Source organism: Salminus brasiliensis, chromosome 12 (assembly GCF_030463535.1).
Source record: "Salminus brasiliensis chromosome 12, fSalBra1.hap2, whole genome shotgun sequence".
Taxonomy (NCBI): domain Eukaryota; kingdom Metazoa; phylum Chordata; class Actinopteri; order Characiformes; family Bryconidae; genus Salminus; species Salminus brasiliensis.
In genome coordinates this window covers 27,093,102-27,115,825 of record NC_132889.1, presented here as the reverse complement: position 1 = coordinate 27,115,825, position 22,724 = coordinate 27,093,102, and the positions used below count along the sequence as shown (strand labels likewise).

Sequence of the window (22,724 nt, the reverse complement as noted above, 5' to 3'; positions counted from 1 at the left end):
TAACTAGCCTAACTATGCTAACAGTCAGCTAATTTATCTGAGGTTTTGTTATGCCTCCAACCTTATGTTGAAAATACTGTGGGTGTGTCAATTATGTACTACTTACTAATACTAGTTTTTGAGTATGTAGTATGTAATATATATATATATATATATATATATATATATATATATATATATATATATATACCTACTAAACCTACACTGGTAAGATTAGCATAGTATCTCATGCACTAATACCCTTTAATAGTATTACTGTGTCGTGCACAGTTGGGACGCAGCCCTTAATAATGTGAAGAGCGCTCCTGAACACCACCACAAAGTGTTTTCTGAGTTGAGGTGTGTTTATAAAAAACACTGTTGTGTTTTAAACTGGTTGTAAGTTAGTTACATGAATACAGCTAGCTTTCACTAAAAAGCACACCAAACACTAAAATATGTTTTAATGGTTTACTCTCACCCACACATTAAAACTCCTAAAAAGGTTATGCTACTAAAACTGAAAAAGTGCACACTACTAATGCTTCTTACTAGATAAAAATATTGTTCATGGAAAATTTTGGAGTAAACTGAAAAAGCATTTTCCCAGAGTGTTCATGTTGTTGTTTCTGAGCAAAACCACTTGAACCGAAGTCACGTGATGTGTACAGGCTCCACAGTCATAAGTAGGATCTTCCAATGAGGACTCAGGAAGTATAGAAATGTAGAATTTGGGTTTTTGCTCAAATGAAACCCTTATTATTTGAAACCGTGAAACCTGGCCGTTTTTCAGTAAGCTATGATACAGTGTCTGCATCTAATAATAACACTACATTAAAATCCTCTACTAAACACTAGAGACTTCAGTCAGACTTGCACCCCAGAGACTCCAGACTCCACTCAGACTTGTTCCCCCCCGAGAGTATAGAGACTCCACTCAGACTTCTACCTCAAAACTCGGGACTTGACTCAGGCTTGCACGTAGCATCTCTGGCGGAAAATGCTCCACCACCCACACAGTATCTGGTCAGCTGTGGTCCTATTTTGGTCCCTTTGCATTGGGCTACAGTCAGTAGTTACAAACCTACAAAACTCAGCTATAGGTTCGGTGTTTCTGACAAAGTGGACGTAACTAACTAAACTGGCAACTCTGTGTATAATGTAGATTAGACTTAACCTCCATGCATTTGCTTTTAGGGAGCAGAATGACAGAATACAAAATCAATGTTATAAACACCTGTGGGCAGATACAAACCCCCTATGTCTAAGTGACGTTTTCCTGACCTATCATTGCATCTTGTCTCCTGCTTGTGTTACTAACAGAATTCCACCGTCAGCTGTGTTGTACATTCTTACTAGGCGCTCGTCCATGCTAGTCCATGGACTCGGGTTCAGCATCCATGCATGTCTCCCACGGGTTCCGAGGCATGTGGGGCATGGAGATGATGAGCAGGCTGATGCCGCTGAGGAAGAGGAGGATGAAGGCCGCGCAGGCACAGGCGAAGGACCACGAGTAGTAGTACTCGATCCAGATGGTTTCGTCGCTGTCAATCATGCGCTTGACGGACTGCCTCATGACCTCCACCGAAATGACTATGCAGAGACCTGAAGGGTGAGTGACAGAAGTTCAGAGGTTCAGGAAAGGCAGCGGTTTTTGCTGTGGTTTCTTAGGTTTCCAGATTATTGATCAGTGCGTATTATGTCACGCCCACCATTTCTCTTGTGTATAAAGCAGAATGTGTGTTCTATGACAAGGAGCATTCAAGTACTGACCTCCAAGTCCTGTGTGACCTCTGCATAGACTCTAGAGCAGGGGTGGGCAACAGGGGCCTGATTATAGCAGAGTTTGCTGATTTCCCTCCTCTAACAGACCTACTAAGCCTGGCAGTTAACAGGTGAGCTGAATCAGGTGTGCTGGGAGCAGGGAAAGCAAAAAACTGTGCCCACATTTTCTCTGCATTTTGGGGTTTGGAAATGCTCTCCAGGCTGGACATTTTTAAAACCTCCGTTTGTAGTTTTTTGGGGTTTTTTCGTGGGCGGGCAAAGCACAGCTTTTTGGAAATGCTGACATCACAGTGTTAACTTGCACGTGGGAATAAACATACCAGTGTCAGAATAATTAAACAATAGCAGTTAAATAATACATCATATTTCAATTTCTGTTGATTGAAGCTATATATTTCCAAGTTTAAGGGCATCCCTCCATCTTATTGGATGGGCAAAGCACAGCTTTTTTGGAAATGCTGACATCACAGTGTTAACTTGCGCGTGATTTACTGGAGTTACTGTTGTAAATGGGTTGTGATAGAACGGCCTGCGCTCACATTTGGGGAATAAGCTAGAAAAACTCTCAGTTCTCTGCCTGATCAGTGGTGTGTGGGTGTCTGAGACGGTGGCGTTGCCGTGGCAACATGAAAACCCTATGGTAGTTTTTATTTCCAATTTTAAGCTTTTTCTTCCTGATACAAATCAGGTTTTGAGTCTGTGTGTGAGATTGAGTTATGCAGGCCAGATTCGCTGCACTTGGTTCTTGATTTGCGTGGACTGGTATGTTTACAGCAATGTGTAGGGGTCAGAAGTAACTGAAGCGCATACCCTACGAATTAGCATTGTGCAAAGTGCGTTCCTAAATCATCACAGACTGGCCTGAAAGTCAAAAAGACTTCTATATGTGCTTGCTGACACTCTGTGACATGCTGTTGTGTATAGAAAATGGATTTATGGCACACTGCATAGCTAAAAACAGTAGTTTTAATGCCTACATTTTGTCCAGTTTTATCGCTAACATGCTCGGCTAACCGGCTGACTGCCTCTTTTGCCTTCAGGATGAACTTTAGCCAGTAAAACGAGTTCAACTTGCTCAGTGATAAGCTTCGACATGTCCGTCCAAGCTCTGACCTCACCTGCAAAGGCGAAGAACATGCCAGCAGGTCTTAGTAAGTAGTCTCTGCCCTTCCCAAAGGCTCCCAGGAGACACAGGCTGCCCAAGGTCATGAAGGCCAGGCTGAAGATGGCTATAGCAGCTGCTGAGATGTTGTACTCTGGGGAAAAAAATCAGTGCAGTCAGAAAAAGTTAAAGGTGCCAAATAGCTAGAGCTTCTCAAAGTTGCCATGTGAGGACCTTGGATTTTGTTCTGCCAGAAGGTTCCTCTTAGCATTTTTGGGGGGTAGGAATGCACTGAAAACTTGGGATACCACAATGCACAAGCACGGGGGTGTGCATTGTATAAATATGACAATACATTGTGGCGAATAGAATTTAGACACTCTTAAATACGATAGCCCCATGAGTAGGTCATGTGACATCTTGGATACAGTCAGAATCATTTTTCTACATTCAGATTTTGTTCACAAAATCCCAAAATTGTGAGAATATTGAATTGTGAATTCAGTATCACAAATCTAATGGAATCATGGGCTGAGTGTCTTGTTAGACCCCTAATCATTTAAACCATATGCTTTAACAGTTTGATTTGAAAACGCCTTTCTTTACTATTTCTTTACCATAGTTTGGGCTTTTTTTGCCTGTGTGTTCCTGATAGAATCTTTTAACAGCAGGTGAGAAGAATCTTCACATGATGTAAAGGTTGTATATCAGTAAAATCAGTCAGTGATTGCCCTAGAATTGTATGTAGAAGCAAAGAGGCATTTAGCAACATTGACTTTTAAGAATGAATGCTTGAAATGAAATCATCTTGTCTTACTTGGCTACACTGAGACTACACTACACTGGAACACAGTGGCTGTTCATGTTAAGGTCCAAGTCTTAGTAAAACCTTTTAATAAAAGACCTTCAACGATCCTAACAGCTTTAATTTGCGAGCTTACAGCTATAATTCATTTCCGCAAATTTTGCTGTACCGACCAAGCTTCATTACATGGGAATGGCTTCAATTACCACACTAATTCACATTAGAGCACTAATCAGTCTGACCTCCAGACTGCTGTTGCGTTTAATGTGTCATTAATTAGTAATAGGCTACAGACGTATTGATTGTTGGAGCAGCTATTGACACTTCTAGAAATTCGGAGAGAGAATGTGAAGTGCCTGAGAATACGATGTGTCTCTGCTCCGGCGTGTTGTCAGATTGAGATAAGGAGAGTCTTTTTCCTCTTTAACTCTATGGCTGCTCTGGAGCGTGGGGCGTGAAATAGGCAGATCCTCTCTGCTTGACTAACTCTGTTCGTGTCTGTGCTGGAGACTTTCCTTAGCTGGTGGATTGCCCTGCCTCCGGGCCAGCCTGCCGGATAACATCCCAGCTAATATATAGGTCAAAAGGGTACGGCGTGGCTGGGAGGGTGGGGAAGGGGTCATTTCCGGAAATAGCGACCAATTAGGACAAAAAGTGAGGATTAATAGGAAATTGGAAATTCTGCACTGAGGGTCGTGGGGTCGTTGGTAAGGAGGAATTGCTTTACACCTTTCCGTCAATCCTGATCAGATTTAATGTCATGTACTTTAAGGACACTTACTTTGTCAAAGGAAGAGGAATTTTAAATCTTGGGAAAGTCATAGCTTATTTTACATGGGCATTTTTCAACATTCTCTGTTCTGATTGGCTGTTCTGGCACTGCTTTAGATATAAGTATATGTAAATACATGTTAATTTCCTTAGAAAAAACAAAGGATATACTGACTAGTGTATGTAAATGTCGTCAGTTCTGATTGGCTGCCCTAGAATTCTAAAAGCTGTAGGAACTAAAACACTGCTTATAAATTCAGTGTGAAACTGGTGGAACTAAAGTGCTGTAGGCTGATTTGGCAAGCATATCTTCACTGTCACCCAAAAGTCTTGTCTCTTCATTTTTGACATTTTCACCTTCTGGATCATTTAGATTGGGTAGTTTTTTGTTATTTGTTTCAGAATTTAATGATGAATGGACCAATAGAAATGATCCAAAAGGACTTTCATTGACTTCCATTGAAATTGAATAAGGTTGTTTTTATGGCATTAAAAAAGAAAATTAAAAAAAGAAATGGACACAGTAAAGAAGATGGCACTGGAGAGATATCCTAGTGGTGAATGAGCCCATATGTCCATTCCTGGAGACGTTTGACTATGACTACAGTTTGAAGTGTTGAGTTTTATTCCCACACAGGCCAAGACGTATGAGGATCTGGTGTTGAACCAGCCTCTGGCATAGCTCTTTTGAAGCTTTTTTGTACGCACTTCAGCTCTTGTTCATCTTCATATATCTGCATCTGCTACAGCTCTGACAACTGTGGCTAGACGTTCCCATTCCTCTGCTGTTCTAAGATCAGAATTCTCTTAAGTGGGAAAAGAGAAAATGTTGGCGCTAGCCCCTTTTTTGTGTAAGAGGGAAAAAGTCCACCACTTTAATGTACAGCGTCCATATGGTTCCTGGCGTGAGGCAAGGTTGATGTTGAGGGCCACTTACCTTTTTGAGTCTTGACTTCGAACACTTCGGCCTCCTCCCCTGACGTGAAGTGTTTGAAGTAGGAGCAGTTCTTGACTGCAAAGAGAGATGAAAACAGTGATTGTAGCTGAGGATAGCAGGTGCTGCCGTGGCCCATCGTTACGATGCACTTGCACTACCAATGAGCCCCGCTGCCATTTCCTCCTGAGACTAATGCTGGAGCTCAGACACAAGCCAAGCATTCAGGCTGGTCTGCTGGGTAGCGCATTGTGGGGCAGAGGGCATATCAGTGTGCTTATTTTCTGCAGGCGTTTTCATTTTGTTGACAGCGTGCCAAGATAAGATTTGAATGTGCACAGTGCTGTGTGCTCTGCTCAAAAGCACATAAATGATTGGGCTTCTACAGATTAGCTATCTTTGCTGTCTTATCAAAACCTCGTTCTACTTTGGAAAAGTACAATTCAAAGCCCTTGGTTGAACTTTGTACAAAAATATTTTCTCACCAGTTTAGTCATTTCCAATTCACACCTGCTAGCTAGGACTCCCCTTATTACACGATGCATGTGCTAACAGGGGCAGTGGTTGCTCAGCGGTTAGAGCACCGGGCTATCGATAACAGGGTTGTGGGTTCAATTCCCGGGAAGCTTGAGCAAGCTTGAGCAAGGCCCTTTACTCTCTCTGCTCCTCGGGCGCTGGCTGCCCACCGCTCTGTGTGTGTGTGTACTCACTGCCCCTAGTTCACTAGTGTGTGTGTGTGTGTGTGTTCACTGCCACAGATGGGTTAAATGCGGAGGACACATCTCGCTGTACAGCAACATCCTTGGACTGCTGAGCGTGCTGCTGATCTGCCAGATCAGACAGCAGTTACATCAGTGAGCAGATGTCCACACTGGCTAGCATCGGCCATCGTGCCCGTGCCCCCACCCAGAGAGAATGAAGCCAATTGTGTTTTGTCTGGGACTCCTAGCAAGACACAGCACATGCTAACTTTCACACTCCCAGCATTGATGACATCATGTAATAAGGGGAGTCCTAGCTAACAGGTAGCTGGCAGTCTCTCAATGATAAGGCAAGTGCATAGACAGCTACACCACTCAGAAGCCTTACACCTACGAGCTAGCTCACCTCCTATCACACAGTGCTAGCAAGCCTTTTCTTAGACATGTGTAGCACCACCATATCCTTTCTAACTGCCACTAACACATCATCATCAGACACCTCAAGGTGTTAACTGGCAAATCTGCTACGTCAGATAACAGACACACATTGTATTGGGTGATGGGGGAGAGGGAGGGCAGTTCTACTCAACTAGAGAGAACAAGACCAATTATTAGACACGTTATTTACCTTCCTCAGTTCACATCCATGTTTAATGAGTGATCTCCCTCCTCACTGCACAAGCCAGTGTCTTGTTTAGTTTGCGAGAGGTTCCTCATTGGTTTGCTGTTGCTATGGGTACACAAAGACCAGCTAACACACACATGGACCGGCTATGACTAACTAGCTCTCACTCACTCCTTCAGAAGGCTACGGCTGCCGGTCCAGAGTGTTTAGTTAGTAAACTACAGAGATCTGGAAGCCAGAAACTATAACCATTAGTCAGATTCCTTCAGAGGTTGTTTTGGAAGGTGACGAGGGGTCATTAAAATATGTGTGAGAAATGGCAAGTGTGGCGTGAGAGCGTGAGATTAGGGCTAATTGTGTGAGTCTCGCGGCCAGTGTGTGAGAGATGGCAGCCATGCCCAACTTTCATCTCATCAGTGCTTCGTTACAGTAAATCAGGTGAGCTGCTGGAGGAACTGAACACAATAGCTGAAGTTCACAGAGTTCACAGAGAAGTCAGCAACCAAACCTCTGTCTTCTGTGTTCTTCTAGCCAAGACATTTATAACTTTAGTGAAAACTACACAGTCTGTCTACAGACTACAGCAGTTTGTGTGTGAGAAAGCGCGTGTGTCGTTCGGTTTGGTGTGAAGCCTGCTTTATCACCTTCTTCTTCACCTTTTAGGAAAATCGAAACACCATTGCGAGCGACACTTCACCGCAACGCAGTGCGCACCAGATCCCCACCCCCCAACATCTGCTGCTTGATTCAGAGGTGAAGATGAGGACTGTGGCCTTGCGTGACTCTAATATTGCATTAAAGAGCTGCAGCGGTTGAATCATTTCATTTTATCGAATAATAGCTCCAATATTTGACTACTCTGTGAGCAAAGCTAATACATTTTAGTCTCAGCTTTAAAAAAAAAAAAAACAGAACAGAATTTTTTAATGAAAAAATTGATCACATTTGACCAAATGTTCTTTGGAGGACTTGACTGCAAAACACTGTGACCCTGTTCGGCACGCCTCGCCACAAAACCGTCTCCCAGCCACGCCACTTCTCGCGGATAATGCTTCCATTTTGTGACTCCCATGGGGCGCGAGCACAGGAGCCCAGTTATGGAGGAGTGTAGACAGTCTGACACCTCTCCGTTAGATTAAACTCATAAAACAACCCTCTCGCTCCACTCTGTCCAGAGAATGAGAGAGGTGGAGAAATAGCAAATCAGACAGGGCAACAGAGGAGCTGTTTGTTACTCAGGACCCAGAACCTCCATCGGGGGCAAGGAAAGAAAGAAATAGAGAGAGTGAAAAAAAGACATGCTGTGAGGAGGTTACCTAGCAACAGGCTGCTCCTAGCTACGTTATTAGTTAAGGCTCAATGAGGAGACCGAGGGAAGGGTCTGCTGTGCTGCTTTTAGGGTGGCATTTATTAACCGCGTTTGACCGCTTCTATTACAAGGAACTTAGTACTGGGGATTTTCTGGATTTTCTGGATTGTCCTTCAGTTGACTTGGGACAACATCCCAGAATAGGTGTAAAACACAATGTGTCTAGTAAGGATCTTACAGCAGGAACGTGAAAAATAGTTGGAACACGGTATACATGTAATTCCGTAACCAGTGTTGCTCATCACCTAATTATGAGTTCTGTAGGGGCTTAAAATTCACTGATACCCTGATGCACTGACTTGAAGGTAGTGATCTAAAAGGTATCCAATATATGGGCATTAAAAGTATTGGGACATCCACAGAAGCTTTAATGACATTAATATGGAGTTGGTCACCTATTTGCAGCTTCCACATTTCAGGGAAGGCTTTCTACAAAATTGTGTCTGTGGAATTTGTTTGTAGCTTCCATTTAGAAGAGCATTTGTGAGGTCAGACACTGATGTTGGACGAGAGGGCCTAGCTCACAATCTCTGTTCCAGCTCATCTCAAACAGATGGAGTTGAGGTCAGGGCTCTGTGTGGGCCAGTCTTGTTCTTGCACACTGAACTCACCCAATCATACCTTTCTGGACCTTGCTTTGTCAACTCCAGCACAGTCATGCTGGAGCAGAAAACAGTCTTCCACCAAACATGTAAGCATATGTCAAATGTCTTGGTCTGCTGAAACATTTCCCTTCACTGGAACTCAACCCCTGAAAAACTTTACAGTTGGCACAGTGCAGTCAGGCAGGTAACGTTCTCCTGGCATTCTCCAAATCCAGACTCGTCCATCAGACAGACAGATAGAGAAGCGTGATTCGTCTCTCCACAGGACACGTCGTGGTGTTCTTTTACGCAACTCCATTTGATGGAAAACCATGCCATGAAGCTCCTAGCGCACAGTTTTTGTGCTGATATGCGCCTGCTCTGTAACTTTTACATGGTCTGTCACTTCATGCCTGAGTTGCTGTGGTTCCCAAACACTTCCACTTTTCAATAAAAGCACTCACAGTTGATGGAGGAATATCTAGGATGGAATAAATTTCACCAATTTACTTGTTTTTGTAAAGGTGGACTTCAGTGAGCTTTGTAGAACCACCCAGTCTTTCACAAGTGTGTTTAAAGGCTGACTGCATGGCTAGGTGCTTGATACACCTGTGGCAATTGGCCTGAATGAAACACCTGGATTTAATGATTTAGTGCTGTGTCTCAATATTATTTTCCTTATATTTACATTTAAAGCATTTAGCAGAGGCTCTTGTCCAGAGCAACTTGCAAAAGTGCTTCACTGTTTACTCAGAAAATAACCCACAGCTAGTTTGTATAGACTAGGATCCAAAAGATACCTCCAAGCTTAGACACTACTAAACACAAAAGTCAGCATGGAGGCGACAATACTCTGTACTACACTTCGCCCGAATACTCTTGGAAGAGGAGGGTCTTCAGTCTGCGTTTGGAGACAGCAAGCGACTCTGCCGTTCGGAAACCCAGGGGAAGTTCGTTTAACCACTTTGGTGCCAGGACAGAAAAAAGCCTGGATGCTTGTCTTCCATGGATCTTAAGGGATGGTGGGTCGAGCCGAGACATTCTTAAAGCTCAAAGGGCTGAAGTATGGAGGGGCTGGTCCATTCTTGGCTTTGTAGGCCAGCATCAGTGTTTTGAATCTGATGTGGGAAGCAGCTACAGGAAGCCAGTGAAGAGAACACAGCAGAGGAGGTACATGGCTGAATGTAGAACTTATAGTGTAGGTATAGGCTGTGGGAGATGGTGGGGTTAAAAGGCAGCGTCGCTGAATATGAATTGTAGCAATTCTTCATTTTTACTTTGTAGAATTTATTGCATGTATTGCATTATACATTAAATAGAATGCCCATTTGTTTGTATTAGGGGTGTATTGCGGTGTCCTTATCTGTAACAGTGCAAAATATATGTATCAGGACTCAGGACATGAACAGGAAGTGGGCCTGGCCTAAATCTGTAGGGGCCAACTTAATATACCTATGTAATATACCAATGTATTTATGTGTATTTATTTGCTGGAAATAAATGATCGAGATAGTGCCCTGTGCTCAGCGTGTGGTCTACATGGTGTGGCTGTGCTGGAAAGGGATAGGGGAATGTTTTATAAGGTAAATGTTAAACTGAAATCAAAAGGCATTTTTTTGTGATTTATTTTAAGTATTTAGGCCAGTTGGAGCTCAGCAAGGCAGCGTTCAGGTCAGGTTACTGGAGCAAAGTGTTGACGGCCTACTGTGTCCAAATTAGTTTACTGAAACAGAACTATTTGGGCTCTGCCGGAGACGCGCATATGCTAGCTGAGTTCATGGTGGTTCACGAGGTCGTGTTTGAAGTAGAGAGGAGTTTAAAACACAAGTAAGTTGCAGGTTGTTTCCTATTGATTAGAAACTACATTTTAAACAGTAAAAAAACCTTTTGTTTGTGTCTGCATTTTGATCTGTTTAGAATGTACTATTTGGGCTAGTGCATGTTCACTCCTTTTTCCTGGCAATTCTACAGACATTGGACTTTTGTTTGGACTCAAAACCATCCAGACGGGCTGGAAAATTACGATTTTTTGAGAGCAACCCTTTGCATTCACCTTCAAATCATGCTCTGTATGAAATGGAGTGCTTTGCAAATGTAAACATGGCTCAGCCAATTACATTCTGGAGATGCATCTTTTGGTATCACTACCACAATTTATAGCATATCGTTTATAATCTGAATAATATGCTCATTTTTTGGTCCAGATATAATTCTCAGGCTAATTCAAACACATGGATCCTCTTAAATGCAAATTTCATTTAAGTTCTATTGAATTTTTTGCCCTTCTTGAAAATGGATGTAATTCTTCTGGGTTTCACTGAAGGCTTCAACAAGCTTCTGGCGTTATCCGTTGTACCACACCAACCACAAGGTCTTTCACCCAGTGACTGTTCTGTCTGCCCACATGCTAGAACTGATGTAATGCCAATGCGCAAGACTTTTTGAAAATGGATGTGCTGAGAATGTGAGGTGTATTATTTTTGTTGCCTGTATTTCACCGCTGTGTAAACAGCTCCTCTAGCCAACGTTAGCCTATGTTAAAAATAAATTCTGAATCACAGCAAAAGAAGTGAATAATGCTGAAACTTTAGGATCCGTGATGCACTTAATCGTTTCCTAAAAGTTTCCAATTGCATCAAATCATATAATAGATAGTTCCGCCCCCGCTATTTTGTGTGCTTGTAACCTCTGCTAACCGTGTGATCTGTATCTGCTGTGGTCAGTCTGCAGCAAGCTGTTTCCTACGCACAGGCAGGCCCCGACATCTCTTTGTGCTCTTGTTCAGCTGTCCCTGCCTCAGCAGCCCTGTCTCGCCTTCATCTCGCATACAGAAAGAGACTCAAAGCCACTGAGCTCCTGTCAGTCTCAGATTAAAGGGCCTCGGCTGACAACTCTGGCATTTTTGGACCTTACTCCGCATCCCTCGTTCTGCCTGTAGTCGGATCTGTTTATCTGTATGACGGAAATGGCTTTGGATGAAACCCAGGGCAGCAAGACCAGCCGCGCAACTGCTGCGACTCAGACGAGCGAACAACGAGGAGCTGTAAATAGTGTTTTGGGCCGTATCATTGACCTTGTGGGTCTGTTAATGGAAATGGTAACCTATTCCAGTGAGGAAGTCAATTACTAGGTTGCAGTGGCTGTCACATTAGGTTTCTTGGTTCTTGATTAAAACTCCCTCACCCTCAAAACAAGCGTAAACACACACACACACACACACACACACACACACACACACCTCTGGACACAACAGTTGCTTTGAGTGTTAGCTTTCTGTGCTTTGCTGGTCTCTATTGAAGGTAGACCCATGGCTCATTAAGATAGGAGTGTCCTCTTTTGTCCATGCACAGAATGACCGTCAGATTCTGGGTCAATTTGAATGGAGGACACTTTTAAAGCAGCTAAGCTGCTAAGTTAGCTCATATCTGGGTCGCAGCAGCGAAGCGCCGTCCTCTGGGGCCTGCTCAGAACTTTTACTGCCAAGCCTCCGGAGGAAACAGTGTTACAATTGTGACTGCTGTACTCGACTCATACTCTACATGGCCTAGGTGGCCTACCATTCTCCTGGATTCTTCTTCAGGTGTCTTTAAGTGTCTTTGCAAGTTTTCTATGGAATCCAATGAAGGGTTTAAAGCATCTCTTTTTCCTCTGTGTTTTCGTTCCTCCTGTCTAGGTAATCAAACCATTCTACTGGACTCTTTGGAGGTATTACCTTCTGGGTTCCACTGGAGGGTTCAAAAGCTTCTCTTTATTTCTTGGTGATCTATTATTTTAGGTATCTAATGCCATGTACACACTACATGACTTTCAGAGTTGTCAGATCATTGTACCCTTCACACTACATCACTTCATCCTGTACAACAACCCATTGCTGTGTTCAGAGAATCGACTCACAACTGAGAGTCAATTTGTCAAACCCAACGTTAACCTAAACCTAACCTTACCCTACATCTTAATCTACACCTAAACCTAACCTTAATCTACACCTAAATCTAACCTTAATCTACACCTAAACCTAACCTTACTCTACATCTTAATCTACACCTAAACATAACCTTAACATACATCTTAATCTACACCTAAACCTAACCTTACTCTACATCTTAATCTACACCTAAACATAACCTTAACATACATCTTAATCTACACCTAAACCTAACCTTACTCTACATCTTAATCTACACCTAAACATAACCTTAACATACATCTTAATCTACACCTAAACCTAACCTTACCCTACATCTTAATCTACACCTAAACATAACCTTAATCTTCACCTAAACCTAACCTTAGCCTACACCTAAACATAACCTTAACCTATATCTTAATCTACACATAAACCTAAGTTTTTTTCTAAGCTCTGAGAAGTTCATAAACAGCAGGATTTTCTTGTCTATTTGGTTTCACTGGAAGGTTCAAAGGCCCTCTCTGTCACTTTTCCTCAGGTTGTTCAGGTGATCTGTCATTCCTGTGGATGATTATCAGTACTTCGAAGGGCCTCTTTTTCTAGATGATGTATTTTCATAGACCTCTCTGACTAATCTGTCTCTTTAGAGCCTCATTTGCTCTTTCTCTTGTTGCTCTTTTCACTTTTCTTTCCCTCTCTATTTACTTTCATTTCTTTTTCATGCATTTGCTCCTGTTTTCAGTTTTGCTCTTTCTCTCTCTCTCCCTGACTTGCTCTCTTTCCTTCTTGCTCACTCTGTCACTGACATGCATGCACACACACACACACACACACACACACACACATCCATATACACTCACACAAACAAACATCTCTCCGCTGGAGGTAGCTCTGGGAGTGCAGCCATGAAACTGCATGAGTAAGTGTGAAGTAGGGGGAAAGTGACTGCCTAAGTGCTAACGTGTTTACTCATGGCTTCATCTGTACCGCGGGAGAGGCTATCAGAATCAAGCCCTCCTCCAGGCCATGCGGATGCTAAGCTGGTGTGAAATTGATCACACCTGGCCTGCTGGGAGTCCCCCCCCCCCTCCACCCTCACTGGGTTCTGGAACATCTATGAGGCTCCAGCATCATTATTGACCCTTAACTGCAGGAGCATCCAGAATCGTTCAGTGGTGCCAATTGGGTTCTGTGCCAAGCACCTGATTGAACTAATCAGTGCCTAATGTGAGCAAATGACCTGAACCAGGGGGTGTAGTGCTTGGCTAGACCAAACACAAATACTGGATGGATTGCTGGGTTAAGTAGCTCCTGTACTACAAACCCAGACTTTTTGATTGTTTTCCCTGTACTTCCCAATATGAGGGGAACTAAAAAGTTCTGGCTTTGTGGGGGGACTCTAAACTACCACTATGGCCTGAGGGTTGCAATGCCGCTTTGCTATTAGCGGCCGGAGTCCGAAAAAGCATGATTGGTCATGCTCTCTCCTGTTGGGTAGTTGGCGCTCTCTTCCCTCATCACTTTTAAGCAATGTTGGCCGACACAGAGGTCTGTTAGCTGGTGCGGTGGAGCTGGGGACCCGAGCTTTCTTCAAAAAGAGGAGGTTGCTGGCTTTGCATGTATTGGAACAGGTATGTGTTAAGTCCTTACCCTTCTAGTGTCGGGAGCTAGTGCTAGTGCTAGGGGGTGTTAAGAATGGGCCTTCTTCTGTGCTGGTTCATCAAAAACGGTCATATCCAGCACTCTGCCACACAGCATATTTACATGATCCTTTTTGATCGGTCAAGTAGGTTTTGACCGTTAAGAAAAAACTTAAAAGCCAAAGACAAACCCCGAGTGTGCCCAGAGATCAGGTCACATAAGAAAGAACATTACGTGGCCAGTGGAAAAGGTCCTCAGGGACTTGTACATGGTTGAGCAGAATAGGGCAGCGGCTGTGGCCCTCTATGAGACAACTGCCATTGTTATGGTCAAATCTCTGGGCCCGTGCCCAGAGGGACATCTTTCCAGCACATCTACTGGAGCACAGGGGCTCACTGCATTAAACCGTGTAGTCAGTGTGGCATACTGAAAGTGTGTGATATCTCCATTTATCACTTCCTGAGGAGTGACAGAGGGTTTACATTACTGCTCAAGCAGTGTCTTGCTTCACATGTTGGACAGAAAGACTGATAAAGTCGTCACCTCTACCCTATCCATCTGCCCAAGCATCGATCCAGCCATTTATTTATCATCAAAATCAATGACGGTGCATTTCTCTTTCTTCAGACTTGCACCTGACATCAACAGGTTCCTCTGTGAACACAATGAGTTTTAAAAATAGGCTGCCATTTAGGGTTCTTTGGATGCCTGAGAAGAACCACTTGCCCAAAGAACCTTTCCATGTGAAGTAAAGGTTCTACAGCCATTACTGAGATACCAAGATATTTCCTAACACTGTCCATCCAGGCCAAGAACCAATAGTAGTTGGTGTAGCATAGTAGGTAAAAACACAGCCTAGGGTTTGATTCCTCAGCCAGACAAGCCCACCATGCGAGACTCCTAACACAGTATTCTCCTACCTGTGTAACTTCTAATTCTAATGTAATTCACTCAGATGCCATAAATATTTAGGAACCTTTTCGTTTCATGTATTATTATTATTCACCATGTGTCACGGTGCCAAGACCTGATGGTTCTACTTCTGATATTATTTAGCACATGCAACGTACTGAGAACAATACCGACGCTTGTCTAGATCAGTCCTAATCATACCATGCCACTGCACTGTTGTTCCTAATTCTTCCATTTATATAGCCTTGTGAACTGAGACTTAGCAATGAGGTCGCTTCTTCCCCAGAGTGCCATAAAGGATAATGAGATGATCTAACCCTCATAAGCAGATCCATCTGCTTTCCATTTATCTGCTCTCGATTGTCGACCAATACAACAGTTTAAGGTACTGTTTTATAAACGCAGAAATGATCTCACGTACACTGAAGGCGAGTCCAGTTAACCTGCTGTCTGGACGGTGGCCTCACAGATAAGCAAGTATAAAAGAGAGGTGAATGGAGCTGCCTCAGTATGTATTACTTCTTTACACTGCTTCGCTCTGTAGACTGCTGATTGCCCTTTGGTCCACTCCAGATCAACAAGATTGCTATTGTCTGGCAATTCTGCCACTAACCTGCATTGCCTTCCCCTGAGCTAAAGTAGCACAGGTGGAGTTCGTCAATGCCTGGAATGGGGCGAAAAGCTCTGTAAATGACTCGCGGCGCTCCCTTTGCTTACCTCCAGGCAGGCTGATGGGGCCACAGCTTTTGCCCTGAGGGTCTTCCTCCACAATGAAGATGCTCTTCTTGCACAGCCTCCACAGCCCAAAGTGGGCCGCCTCACAGGTGGTGTTGAGCTTCTCCACCCTGGGGCTCAAAACCGCCCAGTGATCTGTCACCACAGCGGCCAGCATGGACGAAATGCCTACCAGGATGACCAGGAAGGTGATCTTCACCTTGGTCTTCTTATCCTCCAGCATAGCGGTGGGACAAGCTCACTCAGCGAGAAACAGTCCGAAGGTTCCTCTTCTCCTTGGTGTTGGCTTTTAGTTGCAAAGTTGACCTTTCCCCTCCTTACTTTTTATTTGTTGGGTCTAGGTGGTTGGCAAATGCAAAAAACTCTCAACACCGCACCCACAGCTTCCTCACTGCTGCTCGCTGTCCACAGATCTCTGCTTCGGCTTGGAAAAAATGGGGCCAGATAACAGTGCCCTAGTTTCCTCTCTCTCTCCCTCCCTGTAAGGTGTTGAGTGTGGTGGGCTGTGGCTAAGGCGCACTGGCTTTCTGAGGTGTGCTGAAGAAGTTGATTAACTAATATACTACAACCTGCTGTTGTGTGGACAACACTCCTGACAGGTCATTATCGCTTGCCGCCTCATTTTAAGCTGCAAAGGCTGTGTGAGGACATTTGCTGATATGTCACCAGGAGAAAGCAGAGATCTAGGAAATGAAGATATAACTGATTCTTTTCTTAAAGGACTCGAGAACTTTGGGATATCCCTGGTTTTCTTTAAGTCTTGTTTTTTTTTGCTACGCAGTTACGATTTTACCATGTCTTGTACCACTAGCTCTCATTCCATCTGACGGACTCATGGGAAATCTGCCTTTATTAGTAGAGTAGGCGTTGATACAGGCTGATCTACTTTCCCCCAATCAGTGAGGGGGAGAGGCAGTGACTCCTCCAATACCAGGAGGAAACCATCACTACATTCATTCCTCTCTCTGCTAGCCATTATTTACAGATTATCCAAGGAGGATGCTCTTAAAAGCATTGCACAGAAACATTGCTACCAAAATGCTAATTTAGCTGATCAAGAATGAAAGCTGTTGTGAGCCAGTTAGCATCCATGAAGCCTATGTCCAGAATTACACAATCTACACTATATAGGCAAAAGTATTGGGACACCTTTCACTATTAAAAAGGGGTTTATATATTTTAGAGGAACTGTCTCTACTGTCCTATCTATCATCTGCATTTAAAAAAAATTGACCACCTGGTGGAGAGTTGGATATAATCAGTGTTTAGGTACAGTACATATCAGAGGTGCCCAATGTTGCTTCTGTCCATCCACAGGCCTGGAGAGCTTATCTCCAGCCCCAATCTTACATCCAGTTAAGGAATGCCTCAGGAGCATCTGCATATTAAAGCCAGGTGTATTGGAACTAAACTCTCCAAGGTGATAGATTAACAGAGCTGGGTTTGGGCACCCCTGATAAGTATGTTTAATCTGCTTTTAATGGACATTTCATGAACTTTTTAACCGCATTTGAAGATTGAATAGTACTAGTATTACTAGTAGTACTAGTATTAATTGAATAGTACTAGTACTTTAAAGCTTGCATATTAAAAGCCCCTTCCTTATGCAGTTGACTGTTTATTAAATGTTGGTAGAAAACAAGTTACACACTGCAGAATTTGTTGATTCTTAACCTTTTTTGCAATGCCCACTTGAATCCACCTTAAATTGTCTTATGCAAAGCCCACCATCTATGATGCTGCTACTTTTTATTAAGTAGCATGGCCCACTTTACAGGACGCTGGCCCATTTTTGGTAGTGACAAGTCTTTCAAAGCCTTCAGTTTCAACAGAGAAAATAGAGAGGCCCTGTCAGAAGACTGCATGCGTGCCAAATATGGAACAATTTGCACTGAAAAGATTTCCTACCCTGGGGTGCAGTCTATTACCATTTAGGAAACATCGCTGAGGATTGTTCATGCGCTGTGCCCTCAAATTTAAAGTTGTTCAGATCCAATACACTAGACCACAATTTGCATTTTCAGCCTGGAATATAGCATAGCTGCTCCGATATTACAGATATTGTATTTTGCTGGCTTGAAAAGCTTTAATGTGCAGATATATAGTATCTTCATATCAAGGCTGTCTAGGGTGATATTTTTAAACAAGCTCAAACGTCCTGTCCTCATTCAGCAGGCAGAGGGGGTTTTATCATTATGGTAAGTGCCTTGAATTGTCTTCAGCAGTCTGTGATCTATTTATTTTTGTCTAAAATTGAATGTTCAATGTTCAGTATTGTTTGTAGTGGTTTGTCAAGATTATTTGCCAGAATTTGCTGAGCACATTTGTTGGAGGTTAAACTGCTTACTAACACAAATACTACTCTACGGGTCCCTGTAGAAAAGTATTGCCTAACGAGTAGGATTCTTTATAGCATATTAACATAAACCTATTGGCACCATGCCTAATGCCAGGTGTGGGCTAGAGGGGTATAAAGCCCCCCAGGACTGTGGAGCTGTGTTCTCTGGTATGATGGTGTTCTATTGAATGCTTTTTGGATGCGTTTGGAGAATTGGGGGTGAGGTGGGGTGGTGATCATCCAACCATCTTGATCTTACTAATGCACTAGTCACTGAATGCAATCAAATCATAAAGCCCCCCAGGATTGATCAGTGGAACTCTGGAACTCTGATCATGCCCTATAATAAGACGTGTGATCACACTTTTTTTCACAGGATCACACATTTTTCGTGTGTGAGAAAAGTAACATGTGAAGTGTATTAAAATTACACATGCAATTCATGTTATTTCTTTAAAGAACTTTGTTGTTGTATACAGAACAGGAAAAAACTCCAAGTTATTACCAAGTCATGAAATCCTTTTTGATTATATCGTCATTTTCACTACAAAAACCTGTGCATACACACACACATTTTGTCTAGTCACTGTAAATATGTATTGTCAAATGAGTAGGACTCTCTAGAGCAGAAAAACATGATCTTGTTCCCTGGAATGATTGTGCTCCATCCAATATTATTGAGATAAATTCGGGAGTTAAGGTGATGAGGTGGGGTGGCGATCATCCAACATCCTGACCTCACTAATGCTCTTGTCACTAAATGCAATAAAATTTTCACAGCAGTGCTCAAATATCTACAAGATACCTGGACAATAGAGACAGTTACAACAAAGGATAAACTCAGGATAAACTCTTTTTAATACCACTGATTTCAGAAGAAAAGAAAATGTATGAGCAGGTGTCCCAATACTTCAGTCACTTAAAAAGATTGTAAAAGATTTCTATTGGTCCATTGGTTCATTATGACATTTTGATATAATGTAAAGAACACATGATGTTAAAAAGTAAAAAAAACTTCTAATGAGTTCTGGATTGAATTTGGATTAGATTTTGTTTAAAATGTTGCCTGCATTTTTGTTCATTTTATAAAAATGACATTCATATTTTGTAGACATGACAAAAATGTCAGTTCCTGTTGAAACACTGGAGAACCACCAACTTGCAAGGCCTATTTTGAAAGCCTGCTGTTGTCTTGTCGTCCAACCCCTATGTGACCTCTGTCTGTAGCATAATCAGTGAGGGTATCCCAAGAGTGAAAGTAGGCCTAAACAAGACTGCCGTAGAGACCAGGATCAGCATGGACAGAGGTAAATCTGATCCTAGCTAAGCAGCTCCCGTTCTGACATGCCTTCCGGATGCAGGCCCTGTGGGTCACCAGCAACAGCTTGACTGACAGCTGGAAAACATCCAATCCAGTCTCTAACAATCAGCATCAACACGGTGGCACCTTGATTTGTGTTTGACAAGCAGGGAGAGCACAGCTGAGGCCAGTGTATAACCGCCTCATGCACTGATCCTCAATTTGGTAATCCTTCAGAGCTCATCCTTCAGAGAAGGCCTCTTAGCACGTGCTTTAATGCAAACTGCCCTGATCTGCACAAACATGTTTTCTTTGAAAAATGTGATATCTGTATGGAAACATTTATACACATGAGCATTAGTGTGGCCAGGTACTGACATACTGGATTAGCTCTGGAACACAAACGTCTTTCCAACTCATACCAAAGATATTGGGTGGAGTTCTCCAACTGATGCTTGGCAAGTGGACTATGCTGATCTTGTGCTCATGTGTTGGTGTACTATAGCTTTCCCATTCTATTGACATTGCTTGTCTAAAGACGTTATTTAAGCTGCAGGCGAAAGCCTGTATCAGCAAGGGGTTCACCTTAAGGTTCAGTTCACTAATTAGAAAAGGTGTCCGGATACTTTTGGACACATAGTAAAATAAAAATGTAATCCTTAATGGTTCTTTAGTAAAAGCAACACATGCATAATTGCCTCTTATGGGGGTTAAATGGTTCTCCTCTTCAATGGAGAGCCTATCATTATACGGCTTTAAGAAAGAACCTTTTAAATAGTTCTGCTAAGAGTTTACATAACAAAGTGGTGTTTGAGTTTCCAACATTTCCAACTGATGGGCAACATCATTTGTGCTAAATTAGATTACTTAGGCCCCTGGGCCATCAATATGAAGGTCAGGTAGGCTAAAACAAAGCCATCATGCACTAAATTGGTTTTCACAGTTTGCCATTGAGTTTACAGCTTGCCATGCAGTGGACTTGCGCAGTGGCTGCACTAATGACGTCAACTGAATACACAACCTGTTAGTGTGAGTAGCGCCAAACTGCTTTAGGCAAGGTCATTATAAAACCAAGAATTAGACATTAATTTCCACCTCAACTTTACTCATTCTGATGTTCCTTTTAGGAAAATGCGTCACACAACGCTAAACTGCATTAACTGCAAATAAAAGGTTCCCCAGGTTACTCTCACTTCCTCGGGTGCCTATTATTATCTCAGCAGATCTGACAGTGAAGGACAAGTAATGAAACAAGTAATGAAAACTGATGTTCTAGCTGTATGAGATGTAAGGAAGAAGACTCATGCAATTAACACCTATTAACATCTGTTAAGCCCACACCTTACCTTACTCTCTATTACAAGCATGGTCCTTTATGGAATCACAAGTGGTCCTTCTATAGCAATGACATAAAGGCTTAAAGAACTATTTGTTGCACTGACTATTAAGAGTTAAGTTATTTTCTGTTGCTAGCATAATCAGGCTGCTTTGTAACCAAATGTAGCTTGGCTGGCTTCATGACCTTGTTTGCCAGAACCTTGAGATTCATGTTGTCTATACTGGAACTGGATGTTGCATGATGATCTTGTCATTGTACTTGAAATGTAGTTGGTTTAAGTTGGCTTAAAGAGTGATGAGCGCAGTGATGGTATGGATATCATAGAAACTCAGAAATAAAAACAATATAAACACAGACCCCCTGGCTATACATCATGGGATCCCTAGTCCCCAAATTTAAAAAACATTTTAAAAAATTTAAAACCATTTGTTGTAAATATGTATGAGTGGGAAGAACCTAAAAGATAAAAGAAACTCCCTTAAATGAGTACAGAATCTGTACCTTATATAAATGTTTCTTTAGCATTTACGAGGTTTTATTACACTGCCAAATCTATTTTTTAAACAGGGCTCTTTAGTGAAACAGTTGTGATTCTTCTATGGCATTTCTCAAAGAAGCTCATTTATGTTCTTGACCCATTTTCTGAAAAGCTCCCTGAGATATAGCAGGACCTGGCAGCCGAAAGATACAGGTCAACATCAAAATTTGCAAGTTTAACAGTGGGTCAAATTAACATATTAACATTTTGGTTCGAATCTAAAGGACACATGATCATATATAGAATATAAGTTCTCCCTAACGAAGCACAGGACACTGAGTGTTATTGAAAAGGGCATGGAGTTTTTCATCAAAGTGGTTTGTTGTATTTAAATTGGGTGATGGAATTGCTATTACTGCTATTTTTGGATGATCTGATTTCTGATCCAATCTTAACAGCTGTTGCTAAAAATATACCTTAGACCTCTGTTGTTTTTAAATGTGGATCTCCACACATGCTTTTAAAGTGAGTCTGGCATCAAGCCAGATTATAAGATCTTTATTGATAATGTGTGTAACATCACTGGTGGCATTTTACCCAGGAAGCGGATTCTGAGAAGGCCTCGTCATTTCTTCTGCTTTGTAATTTGGTACATGACAACAGATGTTTTTATTTGGATGTAAACTCTTATAATGTACTCCTTATATGGACAATGCCACAGAAGCACCAATTGTGGTTCCCTACAACACTTTCAATGACCAGTGTTGTTAAGTAGTGGTTCTCTTTTTAATGCAGTAGTTCACATTTCCCTCTGACCATGTGAGTTGGGTTGGCACAAACTTTGATGACCTGTTTGAGAACCACTGATTTAGAGAACCATTTTTTTAGAACATTTTATGAAACTACACACTATGTAAAGGTTCTAGGTAGGTTCTTCTATGGCACTGCTTTGAAAAAGACATTATCCTTTTTTTTAGAGTAATCACAGATTTCTATATTTCTACAGGAAACGGCCATCCAGGAGAACAGACAATCATGAGCATGACAACATGTGCCCTGACTTCATTTATTCAAATGAGCAACAATAGGGTGGCATTGTTGGTGAGAGAGCAATACTGAGAACAACAACATCAGCAAATAAAGATAAGTTGGGGGGTTGTCTCTCTTGAGAAAGACGGAGAGCGTTTACAGGCAGGTAATAGTGATTATGTTACCAGAGAGTAAGGCATTAGCGCCACTCTGTAAATAATAGCTAAAGCACACACAGTCAGTGGATCATTGAAACGTCAATATTCAAGACTACCTACCATATGCCTACCATGCTATGCTGAGGTATGGCTCTTAAGCTCATGTAAAAAAAACAGAGTTACTATGTGAGTGCAGCTGTATATGCATTTTAACCCAACATCTTTCAGTTAT

At 42.4% G+C, this 22,724-nt stretch overlaps 1 protein-coding gene across 1 annotated transcript; it reads right to left on the bottom strand.

Moving 5' to 3' along the window:
* Positions 1 to 827: 827 nt before the first annotated feature.
* Positions 828 to 16,073, bottom strand: cacng1b (calcium channel, voltage-dependent, gamma subunit 1b). The gene is made up of 4 exons (XM_072694075.1): positions 15,833 to 16,073; positions 5,380 to 5,454; positions 2,883 to 3,020; positions 828 to 1,584 (listed from the first exon to the last, which is right to left on the bottom strand). Exons 1-4 carry the CDS (start codon positions 16,071 to 16,073, stop codon positions 1,352 to 1,354), a joined length of 687 nt encoding a protein of 228 aa, XP_072550176.1. The 3' UTR covers positions 828 to 1,351.
* Positions 16,074 to 22,724: the final 6,651 nt, after the last annotated feature.